Consider the following 26945-nt stretch of genomic DNA (forward strand, 5'->3'; position numbering starts at 1 on the left):
TTCATTGTTTGGTTTTCCTTCAACAAGAACTACACATTGAAAAAGTTTGAACTTCATTTTTTATGGAGTCAGGACAGCTTTTTTGTTTTGTTTAGTTGGTTTTATGTTTGGTTTTTGCCTGCCTAACAAATTGGAATGTCTTGTCTATCTCTGAGTATTTGTTTTGTTGCTGTTGTTCTAAGTTAACATCTCTCTTGCCATTTATGAAACTATTATTTTAAAAGTAAATGTCAGATGTGATTTACAGAAATATATATTCTTCCTTATGCTTAAAATATATTTCCATTAAAATCTGTACTGCATTTGTTAAAATCCTAAATTTCGAAAACTGACTTCTATTCAAGATAATCAATATGGATCAAGAATTGCATACTTAAGCCAATAAAGTTTGAACATAAAGATCATGTCATTTACTCTATGTAAAATCAAACACTGATTCTCCCCTGGGAGTTTATTTTAACAAAATGAATTAGTGATTTCTAGTTAATGATATCAGTGACTTTAGGGAAAACAAACACAAATCAACCTGGCTAAATCCCAGGGAATTTATTATTGTTCATTAATTCATAAAAATATAAGTTTGCGTCTATCAGGAGAGGGGCATGTTCTATGTGCGTATATCTATGAGTAACAGACGAATTCTGTGAGAAGTGAGAAAACAAGTGTGGATATCTGGGGGCAGAGCTTTCTAGACAGTAAGAAAAACAAAAGTGAAGTTCTAATTTAGGAAGATGTCTTATGAGCTTAAAGGATTGATGAGGGAATCAGTATCTTTCCTACCTTGTTGGTTCTTTGTTAGGAGTATTTCTATAAATCCTTGAGTGAGAAAATTTTCCATTTTATAAGAAAGCATAAAGTGAGGTTATGCCCAGCTATGTAGCAGATCACTAAATAAGAAATTTTAGTTCAAGCCATGGTTAAATTAGTTCACTTATTTTTCTGCTCCTACAAAGCACCAAATTTCTTTGTACCACAAATAATTTCCACATGAAGATTTGCTAGTTAAAATCTGACTCATCCTTCCAGAAAACAAAGAAAATGGTTGATATGCCACTTGCTTAGAAAAGCCAGCTCAGAACTCCCATCCAAGTTAGGTTCTTCTCTTTTATAATCTAAAAGTGCCCAATGTAAAATAAATATGTTTGTAATTGGTTCATCCTTCTAATCATTCAAAACACTTTTACTGAGTACTTCTTGTAAACCAGGTCATGTTAAACAGTGACGATAAACTGAACATGAAAGTAGACCCATCATAGAACTTTGTAGAGGGAAAGATACAAACAAGTAATTATGTGAACATATAATTTTAAAGTAATAAATTGCATAAAGGAAGAACATTTCAGTAGCATGCTTATCGTACAAAGAATAGGAATGGCCACCCACAGTAAGAAATACTGAACTTTTTTTGAAGTTTAAATAAGAAAGAAGAAATGAGTAATTGGGATGGGAGAAGAGGGATAGCATGTGTAAATGTCCTTGTGAGAAAGGGAACATGGTAGGTATCAGGACAAGAAAGACCAGTGTGGCTGTGGCAGAGAAATTAAGGGTAAGAGAAAGCTTGATTTGAGATGAGAAAGTCAGAAGTGAAATCACTCTCTATCTTCTAGTATTCCTATGACCTAAATTTTGCTTATTTTTTTTAAGTTGATTTATTTTGAGACAGAGAGAGAAAGGGAGAGAGAAAGGGAGAGCATGTGTGAGTTGGGCAAGAACAGAGAGAGAGGGAGAGAAAGGATCCCAAGCAGGCTTCACACTGTCAGAGCAGAGCCCCAGGTGGTGCTCGATCTCACAAACTGTGAGATCATGACCTGAACCGAAATTACGAGTCAGATGCTCAAATGACCGAGCCACCCAGGCTCCCCTGAATTTAGGCTTTCCTTAAATTTTGTTCCTTATTTCACTTAGAGTTTAGTCATTAAATCAGGTTCTTTTTTTTTTCTTAACAAATTGCTAACACTACATTTCAGTTTAGCATCTTGAATAATTATTCTTTCTCTTTAATTTGGTAGTAAGCTGAGAGAAATACAGAGACAGGCAGAGACAGAGAGACAGAGAGACAAAGATTATTTTCACAGTATGCTATATATTCTGCTTTGATAACTGCCCTCATCTTTTTATGTACCTTATTTTTACTTTTCACTTTAAAGTAAATTTAATTTTGGATTTTGACCAACTAAAGGTAACTTATAAAACTTTTTCGGGGGGAGTGCCTGGGTGGCTTAGTTAAGTGTCCTACTTGGCTCAGGTCATGATCTCACAGTCCGTAGGTTTGAGCCCCCGCGTCGGGCTCTGTGCTGACAGCTCATGGCTTGGAGGCTGCTTCAGATTGTGTCTCCCCCTCTGTCTGCCCCTCCCCCACTCGGGTTCTGTCTTTCTCTCAAAATAATAAACGAATATTAAAAAAAAAAGTAAACCTATTTTTTCCTGTTTAAGTGTCATTGTTTCTTTCCTACAAATTTTGCCCATATTTTTAGAGAAGTATGTATTTTACTATATTTTATTTACTATTACATCTTCAGCCCTATATATGACCTCTCAACTTTATAATCTTAACCTTTTTGTGATATTTTTAAATTTCCAGATTTCTCCTACTGTGATCATTATGAACTTATATTACCTCCACTTTAAGGTATATTTAATAGTTCTTTGTATATAAATTTGCAAGTTGGTGTGTATACATTATTTAAAGTTACTTAAAATATATTTCTATAACTGTCATCCTCTTTGAGCTTATAAACAACCTTAATATCTGTGTGCTAGTTTTATCTCCTCCTAACCTATAGATATGATACGTATTACTTACTGTACCACTGGGTGGCGCAATCTTCTAGAGCTCTCTTTCATGTCATATATGTATGGGATCCTCAAATAAAAGAGGAGATATATCAGCAAAGGTCCTGTGTATTCAGCCAAAAATACCTGAAAGAAGGTGATATAAATAAAAAAATAATAGAATGTTATTAAGATTTCCATGTAAACATAATAAGCATGTCCACCGGCAGCCTACTGAATGAACTGGTAAATTGGATAGGTAGCATTATCTATTATTTAAAATGTATTAGACTGTGTGCTAACAAAATTAACAAGAAGTCTTCCTTGGAAGAACTAGTAAAGACTTAAGGAAAGAACAATTATCAATGGTGAATTTAAAATAAAAATATTGGGGCACCTGGGTGGCTCAGTCGGTTGGGTGTCTGACTTCGGCTCAGGTCATGATCTCACAGCTCGTGGGTTCGAGCCCTGCATCGTGATCTGTGCTGACAGCTCAGAGCCTGGAGCCCGCTTCAGATTCTATGTCTCCCTCTCTCTCTGCCCCTCTCCTGCTCACACTCTGTCTCTCTCTCTCTCTTTCTCTCAAAAATAAATAAACATTAAAAAAATAATAATAAAAAAATAAAAATGTTGAATTTAATGTAATGATTTCTTCACAAAGGAACTTTTATTTAACTAATCAAACCATTATAAACCTATTTCTTTGTGTCTCCTCAGTCCCATATACATTCCATCTTCTATGTAAACTGTCTTTGTCACTGAATGGAATTGGCTACAGTATCTTTTTTTTTTTTTTTTAATCTTTATATGGCTGTGTCATCTTGAATTCAATTGATTTGACACTGATTCAAATAGAAATAATTTAGTTCTTTCTTTTGGAAATTTTAGACCTTGATTCTAATGAGTCTAAGTAGGTAGTTGAAAGGATTGTCTTCTGAATTCTGAAACAGAGTCAACCATATATGTGGAGAGAGATATCTGATCTATAGAGAAATAATCATAAGATTTGGAAAGATAAGTGGAAACAAGGCGTTTGATTGCATGAAGTTTCACCAGCTGACTATTTTTCTGATAGTTTTCTAAATCTTATAACTGTCCATTATTTGGTTTTGTTTTGATGCTAAAACAAGATTAAAGTCACTCTCTGGAATTTCAGAGAGAAAAAAGGAAAATAATTTACCTCTGAGTGTTCAAAGAGAAAGGATACAAACATGACAATGATAAATTCAACTGCCATTACTGCTTTGCTTTGTCTTTGCCAATTTTCATCATTTTCTAAGAAAGAAAATGTAAAGCTGCACATGTTTTACTCAAATATACAGGTGTGCACATTGATTAAAAATTATGTTGTTATCTCTTGTGAGAATTTTATGCAACTGCATCTTTATAATATGATATATATTCATATATTATATATAGAACTATATATGTATATATATATATACACACATGTATAAATATTTATATATGTAGGTTTATTTAGATTTTTTTTTTCATTTAACAGTATTTATCATCTCATTAGCCAAAAAAGACTTTTATATGAGGGTAACATGCAACATCTGACAAATTCAGTGTCAAACAAACCTTTTACTGATGGACTATATTAATTTATGGCATACAACATGCCTGATTATTCAAATGTAAAGAAAAAAATGTTTACTACTTTTGAATGTCTGATAATAGAGTCTGGTTAATATTCCAGAATAATTAGAATAATTGTTCTATTAAAACAAAATATTCAAAATATTTATTTCAATGCCATCTGATCTAGTCAGGTCAATTCTGAGCAAGTCTTCCAGTAATATATCAGTAATGAAAAATGTTATGAACAATAGTTAACCTTGATCATATGTCACTCTTTATTAAGTTAATAAAAATGCTATCACAAATATGAAGTTTCTTTGAATCAGGAAATTAAACTACAGTTTTATCTCCATCATACCCTAAAAATAAATCAGGAGAATCTGCTAGCTTACAGTAATATGTTCTAGGACGCCCAATATTTTATCACAAATATTGTGCACTTGAAACATGGGGGTTAAAATAGTACCAAAGTATGAAGGCTGTACCCTGACCTGAAAGCATTAGAGAATGATAAGAATAATTTTTGGACAATGCATTTTTAAAAAAAAGTCTATCTGGGTGCAAGTAGAAAAAAAAAAAAGGAATAGAGGTGTTTTATTAAACCCAGAAAGTAATAAAAAAGTAGTTTCAGAATAAATAAAGAGCCAGATAGAGAAAAATAATAATTAGACACACTTCTGAAAAAGGATTTTTTCTTCTCCTACTAAACAAGAACAAATTCAAAACCAAAGCTAAAGAAACAAATAAATATGCTGCTTATAAGCCCCAGCAAATCAGATGAATTTACAAAGACTAGGAAGTCCATTATAAACCAAAATTTACTGGAAATTATATATTCAAAATAAGCATATATACTTTTTTTTTTACTTTGAAGACACACACACGCGCGCACACACACACACACACACACACTACTTTTAAATTCCAACTTGTTTCCAATATCATTTTCTTGCTTTTGCTTTATAGAATGTTTATTCACTGTATTGAACTAATGTATGGCTCAAAATGTAAAATTCAATGATACTAGGAAAGCTAGGTAATTGAGATTTGTTTTTGGAACTTATGTGGAATATTCAACTTGGGATATGTCTAAATTGAAAAAGGAGGAAGACAATAAGATGTTTTAGAAATATAAATTGAAACACACAGCTGCAATTGTTGCAAATTGATTAGAATCTTTGTGCTTAGACTATGCTTAATGCATTTCATTCTCTCTTGAAAAAAAAAAAACTTTTTAGTCCTATTATTATTAGGATAGTGTGGACTTCATATCTTTTTTTTTAAATATCAGTTGAGGGGCGCCTGGGTGGCTCAGTCGGTTAAGCGGCCGACTTCGGCTCAGGTCATGATCTCGCGGTCTTGAGTTCGAGCCCCGCGTTGGGCTCTGTGCTGACAGCTCAGAGCCTGGAGCCTGTTTCGGATTCTGTGTCTCCCTCTCTCTGACCCTCCCCCATTCATGCTCTGTCTCTCTCTGCCTCAAAAATAAATAAAATTTTAAAAAAATTAAAAAAAAATTTCAGTTGACAGTTGAAAACAAAATAAATTGCACATTTCATAGTTGTTGAAAATTACTGACAAAATAATGTAGTGTTGACCTTAACCTTCTAATGATGGGAGAGCTATTAAATTATGAGAGCATTTCCCAATAGTAATATCACTTTTTACTGAATGAGAAGTATTGAAGCTAATATAATACTTAAAGAAGTTTTTCTCTTAATTTAACCATTATATGAATAATATGTAATGGAGAGTTTTATTCTAGGTTATTCAAATAAACACTGTAATGAGATCAGCAAGATAAATTGATCAAAATATTTTTCAGTGTTCAAAGAGCTACTGAGTCATTGAAGAATTAGAAGGCCAAGATATTTTAATCAGGACTCTGGAATAGTGATTGAATCTAGGATGTGAGGGTATGTCTTTTTCTTTTTAATGTTTATTTTTGAGAGAGAGAGAGAGAGGGAGGGGGCAGAGAGGAGGAGACAGAGAATCTGAAGCAGGCTCCAGCCTCTGAGCTGGCAGCACAGAGCCCAATGAGGGGTTTGAACCCATGAACCATGAGATCACGACCTGAGCCGAAGTCAGCCGCTTAACTTACTAAACCATCCAGGCGCCCTTAGGATATGAAGTCTGATAGCACCCTGGAAAGAAGACTAAATTTTTTGAGGGTGCCTGAGAATGGAAGGACAAAAATTGTTGGTTGGTATTTTTCAAAGACAGAGATAGCCTTATAAAATCTCCAGGTTTTGGGTTGAGACCTAGAAGAGTTACACCCTAGGAACAATGATGAAGCATGAGTAGATCTGTCTTTATAGGTGCTAGAGCTCAGCCTGAAATCATTTCAATCATCAATTGGATTAAGATGACCCAGACCAAATAACATCATTAGTCCTTCTGCAGGAAGATAAGTCAGTTTGAAAAGAAGTTAATATCATTCTATGCCTCAAGTTATCTTTACAAGTTTTTCATACACATTTTTCTGCACTAGGTCAGAAATGTAAGGGTGTAACAGGAGTAAAGACATGTAATCAGGGGCGCCTGGGTGGCTCAGTCGGTTAAGCGTCCGGCTTCAGCTCAGGTCATGATCTCAAGATCCATCAGGTCATGATCTCAAGATCCATGAGTTGGAGCCCGGCCTTGGGCTCTGGGCTGATGGCTCAGAGCCTGGAGCCTGCTTCCGATTCTGCGTCTCCCTCTCTCTCTGCCCCTCCCCCGTTCATGCTCTCTCTCTCTCTGTCTCAAAAATAAATAAACGTTAAAAAAAATTTAATAAAAAAAAGACATGTAATCAAATCCAAAGAAACAACAGACATTCGAAACAGATAAACTGAATATCCACATAACAGAATTATCAGACACATACATTTAAAAAATGATCTTTGTATGTTCAAAGAAATAAAAACCAAAGTTGAGAATTTTAGCAGATAGTTGAAACCTCTCAGAAGAAAAATATGGAAATGGGTGTGTGTCCCAGGAGAATACAAAGAAAATAATGGAAAACCAACTGTTAAAGAGATTATGATAATTTTCAAATAAAATATTTATACAAAACAGAAGACTCAGATTACACTCTAAACCCAAAGCGGGATAAACAGAAACAATCATAACTGTATCATTTTCCGACAGTGAAAATCAAACAAAAGACAAATTTCATATGAGCCAGAGAAAAGGCACATTAATTTCAGAAGACTGTAGTGGACTTTTAGAAACAAGGGAGTCAAATATCAAAATAATGAAATTTTGTGAAATGAAGACAAATATAACTGCCAATATGGAATTATTTTTTCCTGTAAAAAGTATTTTCCAAAATAAATGTTAAATGAATATATTTAGAATGAATATGACAGAACTAGAATAAATTACTAAAGATATTCTTCAGGAAGAATGATAATGATCACAGTTATAAGAGCAGCATTAGAGGTACTAACTAAATTACAGTGAAAATGATAAATCTAAATAAATATTGGCCATATAAAATTATAGTAGTTGGGGTGTGCCTGGGTGGCTCAGTTGGTTAAGTGTCCAACTTTGGCTAAAGTCATGATCTCATGGTTTGGGAGTTCAAGCCCCCTGTTAGGCCCTATGCTGACAGCTAAGAACCTGGAGCCTGCTTCCGATTCTGTATCTCCCTCTCCCTCTGCTCCTCACCCATTCGCACTCTGTTTCTCTCTGTCTCACAAAAATAAATAAACATTAAAAATTTTTTAAAAAATTTATAGTTGTGGGTTTTTACTTAAAAGTACCTAGAAAATTAAAATATATCACAACAATAGAAGATGAGTCAGGAAGAGCTCAAATATCATAAAGTCATTCAATTATCTATGAAATATCTTCACATCAGCAAACCTAAATTCAACAATGTATATGAATGTTCAATATCTTAAAGATATACATTATAATCTCTTGGGTAACCAGTAGAATTAGTAAAAAAGAAACCAAAATAACAGCGAGGCTAATAGATAATAAAGTATGACAATTCCAAATGGAGCAGGGGAAATGAAAACAAAACAAAAGGATTGTAGAACACATGAAGCAAATTGAAAGAAAATATTAAGTTGGGTGATAAAATTCAATATCCTTTATAATAAAAATAGACTATGATTAAAATGTAAAACATTGAACTATTATACCACTAGAAGAAAACATAGAAGAAAGCTCCCAGACCTAGGGCAAGACAAAAGGTTCTTCCATATGACAGCAAAGACAGGATCTTTAAATCATTGACAACTTAAACTGCATTAAAATTGAAAACATTTTGCAAAGAAAAAGAAAATCTCATTAAGGGACTGAAAAGACAAACTGAAAACTGAAACAAAATATTTGCAAAACACTTAGCAAAGGACTTTAGAATATAAAAGATAATTTTGAAACTCAAAAGTATGTGCTAAATAAATGAAAACTTATGTTTATACACATACCTACACAAAGATAACAGCTTTATTTGTAAGAGCAAAATATTGAAAGCACCCAAATGTCCATCAGTGGGTGAATAGATAAACAAACTACTACATTCATACAACCAAATACTACTCAAAATAAAAAGAACTGAGTATTGATATATGCAACAGATAGAATGGATCCCAAAGGCACTATACTTAGAGAAAATTAAACATCAATCTAACAAAAGAACCTGTTTAATTCTGTTTATAGCATTTGACACATGACAAAAATATAGAAATGAAAAACAGGTCAGTAGTTGCTCCAGGTTAGGGAAAAGAGTGTGTAAATATAGAGGGATAATATGAGAGAGTTCCTTGTGGCAATGGAACAATTCTGTATCTGATTGTGGTTTTAGATACTTGAATTTTCCCAAGAGATAAATTACACAGAAGTTAGGCACAGACACGAATGAACATAAAAATGGTGACAAGTGAATTTGTTATTTAGTTAATCGGATCTATATAATGAGGATTATTATATTAATCTTTTATCCTAAGTCTTTCAATAAGTTCAATGAGGCAAATATTTTCTCAATAATCTGTGACAGCACACTCTTACTTGATGAAAAATATTATTAAAATCTTAATTTTGACCTTGTAAAGAGACTGTTTCTAAAAAAACCAAAAAACAAAAACAAAACCCAACCCTATGATAATGCCTTTATTATAGGAGCACATTTTAATGTTTTATAAATGTATAAGAATGTTAGGTGCAGTAAAATATTGCTTTTATTGTATAATTTACTTGATATAAAGTGGGTGTGATTGCAATGTAATGTGTATATTTTTAGCATTTAATAGGACTGACTCATTTGGAGCAAAAGATTATGTGAACCATAGGGTTGATTTAAAAATATTCATCCTATTTCCAGAGTTCTCTTTGTCACCTAAATGACTTTCCTCTCAAATAAGCTATAATTTTCTAGTACAATTGTCCTAGAATTCCACCTTAGCACTTTCTCCGCTCAGTGCTTATCCAAATGATGCAGCTGGAATTTTTAATGAACTCACCATTAATGCCACTCGGCTTGACACAACTTCTGTAGACAGAATTCCCTTTTCATCATAAATGTGGACAAAGACTATGAATATTTTAACCTTTGAAGATCAGAATCTGCTTGTCTAAAATCTCCTTTAGTAAAGGTCTGTTGATAACACATTTAAGTATTAAACCCTTTGCTTACATAATGCATGCATTAATAGGTTCTTTTATAAATATTCTACTTCACAAGGATTCAGAATATTCTAAACAGTGTTTTTGTACAACAAATTAGTACTCAAAGCTGAATCAACAAACTTTGAAAACTAAAGCAACTATTTAATCAATAACACTAAAATATAAATAATGATCTAAATTTAGGAATAATATGTATTAAGGGAGGGTGTTAGAAAAGCAAAAGATGTGACAATATTGTAAGTAATAAATGCAAACTTGGATTTCTCTATTTGAGGATTAATAATAATGAATAAATTGTCCTGTGTTTGGAATAATTTTGAAAACTGAATGAGCACTGCCATCCAGATGGAAGAGAACTTGGTGAATTCAGAACCACAAGTGTCAACATTGGTTCAATCAGTACTGCAGATGGTTCCACTTTAGTGAAGCTGGGAAATACTACACTAATTTGTGGAATTAAGGCAGAATTTGCAGCACCACCAACGGATGCCCCTGATAAAGGATATGTTGTTCCTAATGTGGATCTACCACGTCTGTGTTCCTCGAGATTGCGGTCTGGACCTCCTGGGCAAGAGGCCCAAGTGGCTAGCCAGTTCATTGCAGATGTCATTGAAACACAGATAATTCAGAAAGAGGACTTATGCATTTCTCCAGGAAAGCTTTCTTGTGTTCTGTACTGTGATATCATTTGCCTTGACTATGACGGAAACATCTTGGATGCCTGTACATTTGCTTTGTTAGCAGCTTTAAAAAAGTGTACAGCTACCAGAAGTTACTATAAGTGAAGAAACTGCCTTAGCAGCAGTTAATTTAAAGAAGAAAAGTTATGTGAATATTAGAACTCATCCGGTTGCAACTTCTTTTGCTGTATTTGATGACACTCTGCTCATAGTTGACCCCACTGGAGAGAAGGAACATCTGGCAACTAGAACCTTAACAGTAGTAATGGATGAGGAAGGAAAAAACTATGTTGTCTTCACAAACCAGGTGGAAGTGGGCTGAATGGAGCTAAACTTCCAGACTGTATGAGCCGAGTGGTTAGCAGACACAAAGAGGTAAAAAAGCTAATGGATGAAGTAATTAAGACTAGAAACCCAAATAAACAACCACCACATTTTGAAAACGGATTTGTAAAAACTGTATTTGTTACACTGTGCACAAACCTTTTATACTAAATAAATATCAAACTACATTCTTCTGGAAAAAAAAAAAAAGAATGTTTAACTCTAAAGGGAAAACTTAAAGCACTGCCGATGATAATGTTGAATGTTGATTGTTGTTGATGGTAAAAAGGAAAGCTATCTTAATACAGAAAATATTAAAAATGCAGTCACATCACAAATATGGAATAGAGTGTAATCAGAAAACCTTTAAAATTCTAAAAAATATAAAATAATTGAATAGAAAAATAGAATGATTGTACTATTCTTTGTATATCAGTATCAAAATTATTTATCAAATTAACTCTTTTACTGCCTCTGTCACTAAATATCCCCTAGTATTTCCTCTTACTACTGAAGCTGTTCCATCTATCTATTCCACTACTCATCAATAGTTCAGTGCTTGTGAACTAGTGCTAAAGTATGTCCTCTGTTTCTTAGTCCTACATGTCTTTAAAATGTTTTTTTTTAGGGGCACCTGGGTGGCTCAGTTGGCTAAATGTCTGACTTTGGCTGGGGTCATGATCTCGCTGTTTGCGAGTTTGAGCCCAGAGTCAGGCACTGTGCTGACAGCTTACCCAGAGCCTGGAGCCTGCTCCAGATTCTGTCTTCCTTTCTCTCTGCCCCTCCCCCACTCATACTCTGTCTCTCTCTGTCTCTCAAAAAATAAACAATTAAAAAAACATTTTTTAAATTTTTTTAATGTTTTTTTTTTTTTTATTTTTGAGAGAGACAGAGACAGAGTGTGTGGAGGGGGGAGGGTCAGAGAGAGAGGGAGACACAGAATCTGAAGCAGGCTCGAGGCTCTGAGCTGTCAGCACAGAGCCTGTTGTGGGACTGGAACCCACGAATGTAAAATCATGACCTGAGCCGAACAAAGTCGTATGCTCAACTGACTGAGCCAACCAGGCACTCCAGTCCTACGTGTCTTTTAATGTAGTTTTCATTCTTATAATGCTATTGGATTCAGCTGCCACCACTTTGAAAGCTCCTCCTTCAAGGAGAACCAAAAGTATGCCACAATCTCCTAACTCAAAGATGTCTCATTACTTCATTCTGATTTTCCAAAATGTCGTCCCCTTGCCTTAGAACATTTTTTATTGAATATCCTATCTCCTCTCTTTCCAATATCAGAAGTCTTCATATCCCCAGGTTCCTAGAAGGAAGAGCCAAAGAAACACCATTTAACTAACAGCATAGAGGAAGCAGAAATAGGGCCATCAGTCCTAGGGTAGATTGACACTTAAAAAAAGAATTTGCCCTCGTTTTTCCAATCGAGTATTTCCATTGCCCTAATTCTTGTGTAAAATTTTGGCCACTAATCCTAGTAAGCATGGAAAACTTAACATACTATTCAGTATAGTATTTAGTTTCATTATGAATTTATTTAATAACAATTGTCCTATCAAAATGTGGGACATGCATATTGTATTTTAAACTGATACTTACTGTAGTCCAACTGACCTGTTGACCTAGGTCTGTAAAATAGAGAGTGACAATGGAGGAAGTTGCAATGCTTTGAATGGTTATGTAGTCCTTCAAAAAGGGCCCACCTTAAATAATAAGGAAATAGTAATTTAATACAATTTCAAGGTATAGTCATTTAAAAAAACACATTTTTTAATGTGAAACCTGTAAAAGCAAAGGATAAATTATACATAGAAATTTCAATGTATTATGAATATATAAAGTAAAATAAAATGTGAACAAACCCATTTTATAAGTGATATCAGCAATTTTTCAAATGTACAGTGGTTTCCCACCTCTACCTAAACAAAGTTCAGACCACCATCCGCTACTATCCTGTGTGTTCTGAGAAAATGTAATATTAGATAATATCATAATCAAATCTAATACAAGGTATTTTTATAGTATAATTTAGGGTATCAGTAGATATAGATGTCAACTGTTCTCTAAATGCTTTTATTATATGATAAATTAGTTAGGGTGAATACATTTTAGTGGTCATTGCAAAGCACTAGTGGAGTGACATGATATATGTTTTAGAAGATCTCTATGGATGCTGTGTGGAAACTGGGAGGAAGGGGAAGCAAGATTACTTAGGAAAAATTCAAATTCATCAAGCAGGGGACTTTTTTTTTTAATCTTTATTTTTGAGAGAGAGAGAGAGGAGAGAGAGAGAGAGAATGAGTGGGAAGGGGCAGAGAGAGAAGGAGACACAGAATCTGAAGCAGGCTCCAGGCTCTGAGCTGTCAGCACACAATCCAATGCGGAGCTTGAACCCACGAACTGCAAGATTATGACCTGAGCCAAAGTTGGATGCTTAATTGACTGAGCCACCCAGGTGCCCCATGCAGGGGCCTTTTTGGATTAAGATGGCACTGATAGAGATGTTAAAAATGCATCAATTTTAGATCTGTTTTGAACACAGAGCAGGTTCAACTTGAGAGGAGAGTATATCAGTGAAATAAAGACAGCTCTTAGATTTTGACCTGAGCACTTAGGTGCATTATAATTTGGGGGTGGAAATTAAGATTTAAGTTAGGGCATGTTAAGTGTGTGATATTTATTAGACATTCAAGTAGGAGCTGTCAAATAGGCAGTTGGGTAAGTATGTCTGTAGATATTTGAAAGTCATTAACATTTAAAGCCATGCTGCCTGATGAGATTATTTATGTATTCAGTTTGGAAAAAGAATGGAAACTAAGACAGGTTTCTAGCACTCCAGGCTTTCAAAGTAATAAGAGAAACATACAGCAAAGATTACTTGGAGTTTCTCATGAAATAGGAGGAAAATAAACAGAACCGATGTCTTAGAAGACATGTAAAGGAAATGTTCCCTTCTTAATAATAAACACTAGATAAGTCTGGCATGTGTGTACTGAAAGATATGTACAGAGATATTCTTATTAAAATTATTTATAATTGCAAAACAATTGTAAAGACTTAAATGTTCATAAATGAGATAATAGTAAATATAATTTATTTTATTCAAAGATATACAGAAAATACACTAGAGCTAGATTAATCTCATAAGTATAATGCAATTATTATTGCCATTGTTGTTGTTTTGTTTATATTATTCTTTATGCTAATCTATTTGTGATTTATATTATCCTCAGTCATGAAAAAGTGTTATTTCATTCTCTTTTTTGCAAGACACATTGAATGTTAGTTTATGACTATTTTAGATTATTTCCAGAATCCAATACATTGATTTGTAATTACAGGTATCTTAAAGTAAGATAAAATATACAATTGATATATACTAATTTTGAATATTGTATTTGATAAATCCAATATGAATATAATAGGCTATCATTCCCTTGATCAGGTTATGTTATGTGGCTTCATAAAAGAGATTATTCAAGTGAGTCTGAGTTAATCATGTATTATTATTTAAATCTGCATGAATAGATAAGAGAAAGGAATTCAGGTTCAAAGTACTAGAGTACTAGGAATAAAGTACTAGAAAGATTTCTGGAATGAAGATGGAGAGGGGCACATGACAAGAATGCAAATAGTCTCTAGGAACTGAAATGGCCTATAGGATGTGACAACTAGCCAGGAAATAGGAACCTCTGTCATACAACCACAAAACAACGTGAATTCTTCAAACAAGAATGAAGATGGAAATAGAATTTTCTAGAAGTCTTGAGATGAGAATTCAGCTCAACCAATACCTTGATCAGCTTTGTGATATTCTGAGCAGAGAAGCCAGCCATACTGTATCTTCAAGCTAATAAATGAGTGTTATTTTTAATTTGTTACACAGCAGTAGGAAGTTAATGCGACATAGATCAAGGTAAAGACTGATATAAAAATGGTCAATAATATCTTGACAATCATGTATGACAACAAGAAATGTTAATTGGAACAAAAGAATATGATAGCCTTGTAACACCAAAAAAAATGCTGAAAACATCTTTACAACATACATCTATGTATTGTCACCTTTGAGAAGGGGGTTCATTTCTATTCCTGTATCACTTGATGACTTCAAGGAACAGAGCATTGGAATATTTTTTATTATTTTTATTTTTTATTGGCATGTTTTTAAAATGTTGTCCCATCAATATGACATTTGAATAGAAGGAATTGAGAAAATCCAGGAATATCATTAATAATGCCACTCAGACTCAGTAATCCAGGAACTTTGCCTCTGGCCTTCTATGTCTATGTATGTTTTCCAAAGAGAGAGGAATATGTAGGGCCAAGAAAATATACCTAAAACAGGAGCTGATGCTGTCTGTATCATGCTTCAGCATATATCATGCTTCAGCCACTTAAGGCCCCTGAATTTCCTGCCCAAATTAATTTAAACAAATCATCTTTCTTGGGCATTTCTTCCCAAAGTGGACCAGAATCTAGGGTATGTACCTAGGGGTTTTTCAAAGCTGTTGTATAAAGGGTGTGGATGATTGGAGCCAGCAATGGGAAGGACAGTGCTAACTCTTCACCTCTCTATTGTAGAAATCCAATAATTTTAAGACTTGGAAATTTAACTCTGTGCTTCCAGAACATTATTAAATATATTAATCAAGGTAGGAAGAGAGAACACATTTTAGTTACCAATTTGTGTGACAGATTTATTACAGAAATCAGAGTTCTTTACCATTCCCATATCTGCACCATTTGCAATATGAGTTTTAGTATCTCTTATTAAGACTTGGTGTCCATTTCCCCACTTCCTTGAATATAGGTTAGCCTAGTCACTCACTTTACCTAACAGAATGTAGGGCAAAGATCATGTGACACTTCCAAGCCTGGGCCTAAACAGTCCTTGAGTACTTGTATTCATTTGTTTGTACCCCTGATTCCACCATGAGAACAAGCTCACGATATTCCACTGAAGCCTGAGAAACCACATAGAGTGGAGAGGATTTGATTGGCTGAAGTTATGACCAACCTAGACCAGACAGTCACCAAGAACCTACCAGCTGACGACAGCTGATTGAGTGAACCTACACAAGTAAGGCCAAGTCCAGCTCAGCTCAGCACAATCCCCAAGCTAAATAAATATTTGCTCTTTTGCTCACAAAAAGCAATGTTTATTATTTTCTTTAGTTTTTGTGGTGTCTTTTGTGTGATGAAACTGTAAAAGACTAAATTTACATGATGTCATTGCTCACAGTACAAGTATTCTGACAAATATATTCTAGCAGGAAATATAGGTAAATATTGAGGACCTGCTTTGTTTCAGTGTTAAGTTTTATTTCCTTAATATTAATAGCTATAACATCAATCAGCTATAACTGATTGATAAAGCATCTACCATATGCCAACCATTATAGTGCTTTATAAACATAATCTTATTCGACACTTATAAAACAAAAACCAAACCATGAGTTTGGTTCTTTATTAGCTCCCCTTTACAAAAGAAAAGATCCTATAGATAGTTAAGTAAAAGGTTTAAAATTCTGCATTACTTCAAACAACTTCTTTCTACCATATCTTGCTTAGCCTGCTAAATTAATTGACTCTTTTTTTCAAATATGACATCATACTTTTATTCAAGGACACTTAATGGCTATATTTCATTTAGATTATACCCTGTAAATGTATGTGAGGAGAAATCAAGTAAATACATGCGAGGAGGAAGTAAAAAGTCATATTCACCAGGAAGGTTGAACTAACAGAAATTCCAGTTCCTTATAGTGTTCTTCAAACCGAGTTATATTTTACATTGATGCCTGTGGCATTCTAGAGTCATCATTATATACTAGTCAAGTTCAGAAAACAATATCACTATATAATTTTATATTACTTAGCATCTATGTGTTGAACTACATTTATATGCTTGGCATATATTAGGCTCTGCAGAGGCAAAAATAAACAAGATAATGAGTCTTCTCTTTTAGACTCTAGGAATTTGTCTTGGACATTTGAGCTTGGAAGAATTTGGGACCATCAGGAAAGTGTGACTTCCAAGAATACCATGTATTCCTATGTTTTCAGCATAGAGGTTTCAAAGAAAGGTGTAATGTCTAAGAAACAATGAAAGCAAACACGACAGCTTAGATCCAAAGAAATCATCATTTGTCTTTGAGTAATGGTAATATGAGAGAAAAGACGGCCTGAATATTAGCAAAAGTACAAGGAAGAAAAAAAGAAGGCCATTCATTACAGTGTAAAATAATTAGAGATTGAAATTCCTTAATAGATGTGTATTGTAGATTTACTATAATTGACTTCAAGTAAGTATTTTCTAAAACTTATAACAGCTCTTCTTGAACAAGTCCAAATTTAAGATCAAGTTGATGTAATGTTAATTACAATGATTCTTAAGAGAGCTAACTTTTAAGTGTATCTATTTATAAATTTTCTGAATGGAAAATAGGACTTGACAGTTTGAGAAACTTGAGGCTTAATACTGGATGTAATATTTTCCCTAAAATTAATTCATTTCTGCTCCTCATTACCTCATTTATTTTGCTTTAAGTAGAAAATAAGAGAAAGAAAGAAAAAGAAAAAAAGAAAGAGAGAAAAAGAAATTGCTGACCAGTATCCCTGAGAACCTATTAGGAGGTAGTAGGATGAGAGAAAAAAGCAGTAAAACTTTTAGAGATAGAAAGATGTTAGTTCAGATCCTGCATCCAATGCATGTTGACAGTGAATATGTGAAAATTATCTTCTTGAGACTAAAATTCCTCATCCATAAAAATGGAGCACTAGCTTATTGGGAGAATCAATTGATATAATTGATTTACAGCACTTATTACAATGCCTGTCATTTAGTAAGTGATGAATAAATATTAGCTATTGATGAGAGAAAAGGGATTCCAAATTAAATAAATAGATCAATGAAATTTGATTCTTACCTCGTTCTAGCTGCAGGCCAACTCTAGAAGGGTACCACTTCGGACCTGTTCAATGAAAAATAATAGCATTTAGTTGTCAACACAAGTGTCAACACAATTTAAAATCCAATAGTTTCTTTGGATAAATACTTAGAGTGCAATCGCTGGGTCATAGGGTAGTTCTATTTCTAACTTTTTTGAGGAAACTTCATATTGTTCTCCAGAGTGGCTGCATCAGTTTGCATTCCCACCAACAGTGCAAGGAGAGTTCCCATTTCTCCACATCTTCAGCAACACCTGTTGTTTCTTGTGTTGTTAATTTTAGCCATTCTGAGTGGTGTGCAGTGATATCTCATTGTGGTTTTGATTTGCATTTCTCTGATGATGAGTGATGTTGAGCATCTTTTCAAATGTCTGTTAGCCATCTCGATGTCTTCTTTGGAAAAATGTCTATTCATGTCTTCTGACCATTTTTCATTTGGATTATTCATCTTTGGGTGTTGAGTTTGATAAATTCTTTACATATTTTGAATACAAATCCTTTATCAGATATGTTATTTGCAAATATCTTCTCCCATTCCACTGGTTTCCTTTTAGTTTTGTTGATTGTTTCCTTCCCTGTGCAATTTTTTATCTTGATGAAGTCCCAATAGTTCATTATTGCTTTTGTTTCTTTTGACTCAGGAGACATATCCAGAAAGAAGTTGCTACAGCTAATGTCAAAGAGGTTACTGCCCGTGTTCTTCACGGATTTTCACGGTTTCAGGTATCACATTTACATCTTTAACTCTATGATCCAGCAATTGCATCACTAGGTATTTACCCAAAGTACTAATTCAAAGGGATACGTGGATATGTTATATATAACAGCATTGTCTACTATAGTCAGATTATGGAAACAGCCCAAGTGTCCATCAACTGATGAATGGGTAAAGAAGAAGTAGTATATACATACAATGGAATATTACTCAATCATAAAAAGAATGAAATATTTTCATTTTCAGCAATGTGGATGGAGCTAAAGAGTATCATGCTAAGTAAAATAAGTCAGTCAGAGAAAGGCAAGTACCATATAACTTCACTCTTATGTAGAATTTAACAAACAAAACAATCATAAGCTAAAATAAAGGGAGGCAAAGCAAGCAACAGACTTGTTAACTATAAATAACAAACTGATGGTTGCCAGGGAGGAGGGGGGGTAGAGTGATGAGTTAAATAGATGATGAGGATTAAGGAGTGTACTTGTAGTGATGAGTACCAGCTGTTGTATGGAAGTGTTGAATCACTAAATTGTACATGTCAATCTAATATTACACCGTATGCTAACTAAATGGAATTTAAATGGAGTTTTTAAAAATGAATAATGCAACTAAAAATGGGCAGAAGACATGAATGGGCATCACCCCCTCCCCCAATAAATCTAAGAGTTTCTATTGAACAGCAGATTCGATCTTAGGAAGTGCATAAAGAAGTTATCCAGTGTCATAAATGGAGATAGTATTTACTCTTGCAGTGTGCTGATGAGCAGTAGTGGATAGTTCTGGAAGAAAGCATGATGTGAGCCTTATGGGTGATAATTTTCTGTTTTTCAATTTAAGAACTGGCTACATAGATGTGTTCAATTTGTCGACCTGTACCAAGGTATATGACATAGAATTTATGCACTTTTAAGTAAGTTATTCTTCAACAAAACGCTTCAGCATCTTCATTTGACACTAAAGAACTTTGATCTCATTAATTTTTTAACATTTTTAAAAAATTTATTCATTTTTGAGAGTGAGAGAGACAGAGCATGAGCAGGGGATGGGGAGAGAGAGAGAGGGAGACATAGAATCCGAAGCAAGCTCTGAGCTGTCAACACAGGGCCTGACGTGGGGCTCGAACTCACAGACCGCAAGATCATGACCTGAGCTAAAGTTGGACGCTTAACCAACTGAACCACCCAGGAACCCCAAATTAAATTTTAAAAAAAATATTGGCACCTGAAAGTGGGTTATTTTTTTTATCAAGAGTAAAGCACACAATTGGAATAATATGTGTTATTGACTTTTAATAATTGTGGGCCTATTGATCATAACAGAACATCACTTTAATTTAGTATCTTCTCCTACTACTGTTAGGAATAAATACATAGTTTACTAAGAATTATACCTGGATAAAGAAATCAAAACATACTTACTATACACAGCCACAATGGAAAAATTGGCTCATAATTTCCAGAATGTAATTATTTTCTCTTAAAATGAATTCTGTTATTATTTTAAAGTTTGTATTGAAAATTTAATTCTTAACTTTAATATCCAATGTTAAGCAAATTAACTTGATTTATAATAAATTAACAGAAGAATATTGACAAAGGAACATTCCACATTGCTCTTTTGTTTTCAAAACATTACTCTTAAAGGTGGCAGTAAGAGTGATGATAATGTGACATAACTAGACTATTGCAATAAATTCTATCTAAATTTACTGTAAAAGACAATTTATACATGTACATTATCTTGGACAAATAATTCATACGTCAAAAATTATAATCGCAAGTTTAAAATTATTTAGAATTATATTTAAACCAAACTTAGTAATAGCAAGGCAAATAAGCAGGCACAAAATTTAACTTTCGCATTTGATTTTTTTAAATTAGAAAATATGCAGATAAAGACACTTTCTTTTTTTGTATTTACTAATACAATTATTATTTACATAGGCACTTGTTCTGGAATGTGTATTAACATTGTTTGCTGAAAAATCTTTTAAAATATTTACTTTTATTACTGTTAGTGAAAATCTGCTGTCAAAGAAGATATGATGCAAATGCATACAGCAGAGGCTTCTATAAGTTTAAATGAGTTTCCAATATGGGTATTGGAGAAAATACAAAGCTAATGGGAATCCATTTATATTGAACATTAGTCATCGAGCACCTATGATGGGTGAACATAAGCTGTCAATTTCTGTCCATTTTAATAATATTCACACGAAACACTGCTTTTGATAGTTATTTCATGATGCCTCCTATGGTGGAAATGCAAAATTATCATTTGAAGCCCATAGATATGTCTATGATCTAGATGAGTGAATAATGGTTGAATCCACAAAGATTCATCAGAGAAGTTAGAAGCTCTAAACACTTTCAGGGAAATCCATATCCTCCCAAGTCTCTCAGCATGGATAAACTATAAAACTACTTATGAAATAAACTTGGCATTTATAGGTTATAACCTTTGAACATTGTGTCCTAGTGAAAAAGTTATTAACTGTCTATATAAGTCTTTAGATTAGTTTCAGACACCTTTTCAAAGAGCAAAGCATACATTTCCTGAAATGTTCTGTGCTTATTGTGGTGAGGTGGAATAGGTTCGAAGAATGGCAGAAAAAGACAGTTTATAAACATAAATTATAAAGAACATATGTTGCATAAGGACTTTTAGCATGAGTGAATAGTCTAAAATATTATTTGTAATGTATTAGTACATTGAAGATAGACAACTGGCATAGACAACTGGCATAGAGATGAATTACAACAACATAAGAGATCTAATGCATCTGTGTGTCTAAAGTTGTCAAGATATATAACTTGATTTGCGTAACTTTTTTCGTATTTTAGCCATGACTTACAGTTCTTTCCTTGATAATTGAAAGTGTTTATATCACTAATGGATTAACATTCTAAATGAGTAATATATATAATTTGATATATATGTAGCTCAGTATGTAATTTAAATATACTTATTTTAATATACTTATTAAATATACTTATTTTAATAAAGTAGTGTTTTCCAAACTGCTGGTTGTGACCCATTAGTAAATTGGAAAAAAGGAATCAGTATTATTCTTAGCATTACAAAAAGAAATAGAATAGAATAGAATAGAATAGAATAGAATAAGTAGAGATGGATTATCATGACACTGAATAAAATACATTGGAATAAACTCTAAATAGGTTAAGTATTACTTCATGAACTTTCATTCAATATTTTAAATTTTGTAAATACATTGTATTTTTATAAGACCAATAAGCATTTCACATTCTGATTCATAGTCAAAAAGTTTTGAAATCCAAGAATCTAAAAGATTTCAATTTCCTAAATTAATTTCTATTTGTATATAGCATCCACATAGAAAAACTAGTGATTGAATTAAATTCCATAAGATTAAACAGATTCAAAGTATTTGATTATTTTACTTCAAAAATATTTTTAATTTGCATTATTAAGAAGAACAATAATACAAATTATATAGGATATATACCACATAAAATGTCATCAGCCATATTCACTCAAGTAGTATGTGCCTGATGCCTGCCTTTGCTTTCTTGTAATGTAAGACTGTGTTACTTGCCGTCATTTTTATTATGATTTAAATTCCTCTTATTGGATGTTGTTCAACAGTATAAAAATGCTCCACTTGTATTTTTAGAGGTACAATTTTATTTTATTTTATTTTTTTAAAGATTCCTTTTTTTTTAAGTTTATTTATTTATTTTGAGAGAGAGCAAGTGAGAGCAAGCTAGGGGCAGAGGGAGAGAGGGAGAGGAGAGACTCCCAAGCAGACTCCATGCTGTCAGCCCAGAGCCCAATGTGGGACTCATACTTATGAACCTCAAGATCATGACCTGACCCAAAACCAAGAGTCAGACACTTACCTGACTGAGCCACTCAGGTGCCTCTAGAGGTACAATTTTAAAAATTGGTAATAGATAAGTGAAATGTTTGCTTCTTGACTTGCTAGTAGAATCCACTCTATCTTTTTACATATGAAAATATAGAGCCAATTAATAGGCCATACAGACTAAAGCATACATCAAGTTATTAGCATGGTATAGTTGGAAAGATGTGAAAAATTATTATTGATAGTTGTTGATTACAGATGGTATTAAATATTTAACTGAAATCTAAGTTTATATTATTGCTGAAAGAAGAGAAATTTAGAAGAAAAATGGGAGAATTTTTCAGAAATACTAAGTATCCTTCATGACCTAGAACACTTATGTCCTCACTTATGACCCTAGGTAAAACCTCAGCCTTGCTCTTACTCTTTTCTTGATTTCACCAGTCTCACTAGGAAGAAGTTCTGAGAACAGTTTAGAATTAAGGAAATTTAATTCAAGTAATGAAACCTCCATAGTAGACCATAGAGACTTCTGGGAATGGAGAAAATGGTGATCAATTTTTGTTGTTTACACCCTGGTTTCTTTGTGGTTGGTGTTGTGAGATGGTACAAAGAATAAATAGAAGCAGAATATAATACTGAGAAGTATGCTATTCAGAGCTGGCTTTGTTCAAGACTTTAGTGCAAGAAAGATATAGGTCTACAAGTTTCTACTTGGCTCAGTTTAATTCCTCAAGATTCCAAAACTGGATGTAGACAGTAATAAGCAAATTTGACAAGCTGGTTCACTGTGACCTGCCACTAGATACACACGTGGTGATCAATGCCAATCTTGGAGATGACAGTTCCAGAGAGTTAGAAGAAAAGAAGGTTTATTTTCAAATAATTGATATATGCAAGTTATTATAAAATAGATTCTAAGTAGTCTGAAAAATAATGAAACCTGTCAACAAAACCTTTAGGTAATAAGCCTCAAGAAAATGTAACATTATTTTTTTAAGTAATCTCTATGATCAGGGTAGCACTTGAATTCACAACGCCAAGATGAAGAGTCACATCCTGTACCAATTGAGCCAGCCAGGTGCTCTAAGACAACATAGCATTATAAATTAAAGTGAATCAACTGTTCTTTGTAGTAACCCATTTGAAAGAAAGAGTAAATTGTATGTGTATATGATTATACTATATAATACACTATGCAATATATGTATATATGTTTGTATAATTTATAGTTGTTTATATAAATAGAAGCTCATTTGACAAATATGAATAAACTTTATAGAAATCAAATTTATCAGAGGCACCAGGGTGCCTCAACTGGTTGATCATCAGACTTTTGATTTAGGCTTAGGTCATGATCTCACAATTTGTGGGATTGAGCCCTGCATCAGGCTCTGCACAGATAAGAGTGGAACCTGCTTGGGATTCTCTTTCTCCCTCTCTCTCTGCCCCTCCCCGACTTGTGCATGTGCTTTCTCTCTCTCTTTCTCTCTCTCTCTCTCTCTCTCTCAAAATAAATAAGTAAACTTTAAAAAGAAAGAAATCAAATTTATCACCAACTCATTCTTGGTAATAAAAAATTATGGAATGATAGTATAGCCAATTAGACCAGGGAGAAGAGAGAATTAGTCATTTGGAATATGGACCAGAGGAAATTACTCAGAAAGTAAAAACATGAAAGGATTAATTAAATGTGAAAAGCAGATTAAAAGAATAGGAGCTATGGGGCACCTCGGGGGCTCAGTCGGTTAAGCATCCTACTTTGGCTCAGGTCATGATCTTGTGGTTTGTGAGTTCAAGCCCTGCATCATGCTCTGTGCTGACAGGTTGGAGCCTGGAGCCTGCTTCAGATTCTGTGTCCCCTCTCTCTGTGCCTCTCCCCCACTCACACTCTGTCTCTCTCTCCCTCAAAATAAATGAAGATTAAAAAAGAAAAAAAAAGAATAGGGGCTAAAATTGGACAATATATTAGAGATACGCAAGCATAAGCAAAAAATTTTAATAATTATAATGGTAAACTATATATTCTTTCTTATTCATCCTATTGAGGACAACTAGAAAAGTATGGCAAAATATTTTATCAAAATCTCCACAGAGTAATTAAGAAAATGAATAATTATGAAGCCAAGCTCCAGCAGGAAGGGAAGCTCAGAAAACTGAGTCCAACAACTGGAGCCACATTCCCCAAAGGATATCTGCTTGTACTAGAAGAGGTGAACAGGAATTCCCACAGACTCACAAGTTTAAGGGGACAAAAAAGCAGACTTTATGCTCAATTGAAAAGTAGAAACCCTGGTAAAAGCCCAATATCTCAATTAGTATTGTAAAATAAGGGCAAATCAGAAATAAACCAGTTCCTATAGGAAATGAAGCTGAATTTTGAATCATCTCAATCCCTGTTTGCATTCAAGTGATCTGTAATCTCCAAGGTCCAGCTCTCCTACCCAAGGAAGTAAAAAATAAATCATCTATGGAGGCAGATAATTTCATTCAGAGTCTTCTATTTTCTTTACATATTTTCATATTTTTCCATATTTCATGTGGCAATTAAACTGACAGCAGACTTCTAAATAGCAACAACAAAAGGTATTGGACAAATAGGTTTTAAATGGAGTATCTTGTAAAAATAACATAAAATAAGGAGTATTACAGTAAGAAATCCTATACTCTATAGACCCTTTCTGTCTTTTGGTAGATAAACATCTAAAGGATCAACTTCCATAAAAATAAATAAGTACCAAGACTAAGAGATAAGATAAACTAAATGATATTCAGTACAGGAACTGACATATATATGGATAATTCTATAAAAAATATCATAATATCTATATAACTCATTTATATAAAATATAGATAATAGTCATAATAGTGTATATGTATATGCAGAAACAAAATACTGTATAATAATAATTACAAAATGAAAAGCATTCTTTGGACTAGAGCATTCTAAATACCTTAGATTATTTCAGAAGAATGTAGGAATATTGATCAATCTCAAATTTTGATAAAAGGATTTTTTTTAACTTTGAACAGTTTATTAGTAAAATTTCCTATTTCTATTAAGCCAAACTTTCTCTTAATAACTTCCACATATATTAGTTGATCTGGTATCCAAAGTATACAACTTTTTCTTTTCCTGTCAGGCAAAAGATGTGTTCTGATTACAAAGTTCTCATATGTACAAAATAAAATTAAAGTACAGGACGTGTCAACCAAGTAATGGAATCCTAAATAGGAAACATGATGTCATGACAGAATGTCCTGTACACTTTGCTTACCACTTTGTTTATGTTTTATTATTTAGTACTGCCATAGTCTTTCCAAACAATACAATCCTACAAGCAAGCCTGAACAACAGGGCAGACACATGAATTCCGCTTCCTTTTTTATAAGAAATAAGCATCAAGTATATTATATAAATCTCTTATGTACCAAAATATTGGCTGCTGATTTAATATTGTTGGTTGAGTTGTTCTATTTGTTAGAAATGATCCATTCAGTCCAGTACTTCACTAAAACTAAATGGGCCATTCTCTTCCTTGTAAACCATTTCTTTGTAGTCTTATAAATGCCACCTACATAATTAAGTGATCACGTTAAAACAGAATCAAGGAAGCCTGTAAGATATGAAATGTGGAATAACGTTTATATATCTGAAAAATAAAAGAACCATTTCCTATCTCACCCCAACAACGACAAAATGTTTTAACAGTAAAACCGGCACCAACCAATGCATATAATTTTGCTGACCTTGAAAAGAAAATGCATCTGCTAAAGAATTTGCTATTACAAAGTGCTCAAATAAGAAAGACAGAGTGCTATCACACTGTATAATCAGCAATCACAAAGCAAGGATCCTTCAGGAAAACAGACATGGTTCTAAAAATGGAAAATTTAAAAGCTGCATAAAAAATATTCAGAATTATAAAATAAAAGAGAGCATGAAAGCAAGAGGCATAAAGTAACAAGCCAATTTCATAGTAAATGCAAGGCATAAAGCAAGAATAATGTGAGGCACGGAGAACACGCAGAGTATAACCTGACTGATTCGTTATCTTCACTGGCTTAAATTTATAGCCAGTTTGTTCAGCAAATTACCCACTAAACTTCTAAGAAACTACTAGCATTGATCATCATGCCTATATTCCCATTTACATTGGACACCATCAGCTGCCAAGTCTCCCAGTATATCCACCAGCACAATGACACTTCTCCCAATTTTGCTTTGCACAACCACTAATCAGACCTGATTGTCCACTTCTCCATGCCTTCTAATACTCCCCCAATGTACTTTAAGGCACTCCTACTCTGTCAACAGCAAAGCCTTCTAAATGATCAATCACTCAAAAAAGTCCCTCTAACTTCTTACTTTAATAGAAAAGTTCTCTGCATATCTTTCAACGTTTTTTTTTTTTTTTTTTTTTGGGACAGAGAGAGACAGAGC

The 26945-nt window shown here is 33.4% G+C and overlaps 1 protein-coding gene and 1 pseudogene across 2 annotated transcripts in view; one reads left to right on the top strand and one right to left on the bottom strand.

Annotated features, from left to right (window-relative positions):
• Positions 1-26945, bottom strand: part of TECRL (trans-2,3-enoyl-CoA reductase like) — a 126020-nt gene that overhangs the window by 52552 nt on the left and 46523 nt on the right. For both annotated transcript variants that reach the window (XM_049630542.1, XM_049630541.1), the window contains exons 3-5: positions 17915-17959; positions 12582-12685; positions 2804-2919 (exon numbers count right to left, since the gene is read on the bottom strand). In XM_049630542.1, the coding sequence (XP_049486499.1) occupies positions 2804-2919; positions 12582-12685; positions 17915-17959 (265 nt within the window). The remainder of the gene's footprint in view (positions 1-2803; positions 2920-12581; positions 12686-17914; positions 17960-26945) is intronic.
• LOC125923518 (exosome complex component RRP43-like) lies at positions 10293-12587 on the top strand (annotated as a pseudogene).

The sequence above is a fragment of the Panthera uncia genome, chromosome B1, assembly GCF_023721935.1.
Source record: "Panthera uncia isolate 11264 chromosome B1, Puncia_PCG_1.0, whole genome shotgun sequence".
In the NCBI taxonomy this organism is placed as follows: Eukaryota; Metazoa; Chordata; class Mammalia; order Carnivora; family Felidae; genus Panthera; species Panthera uncia.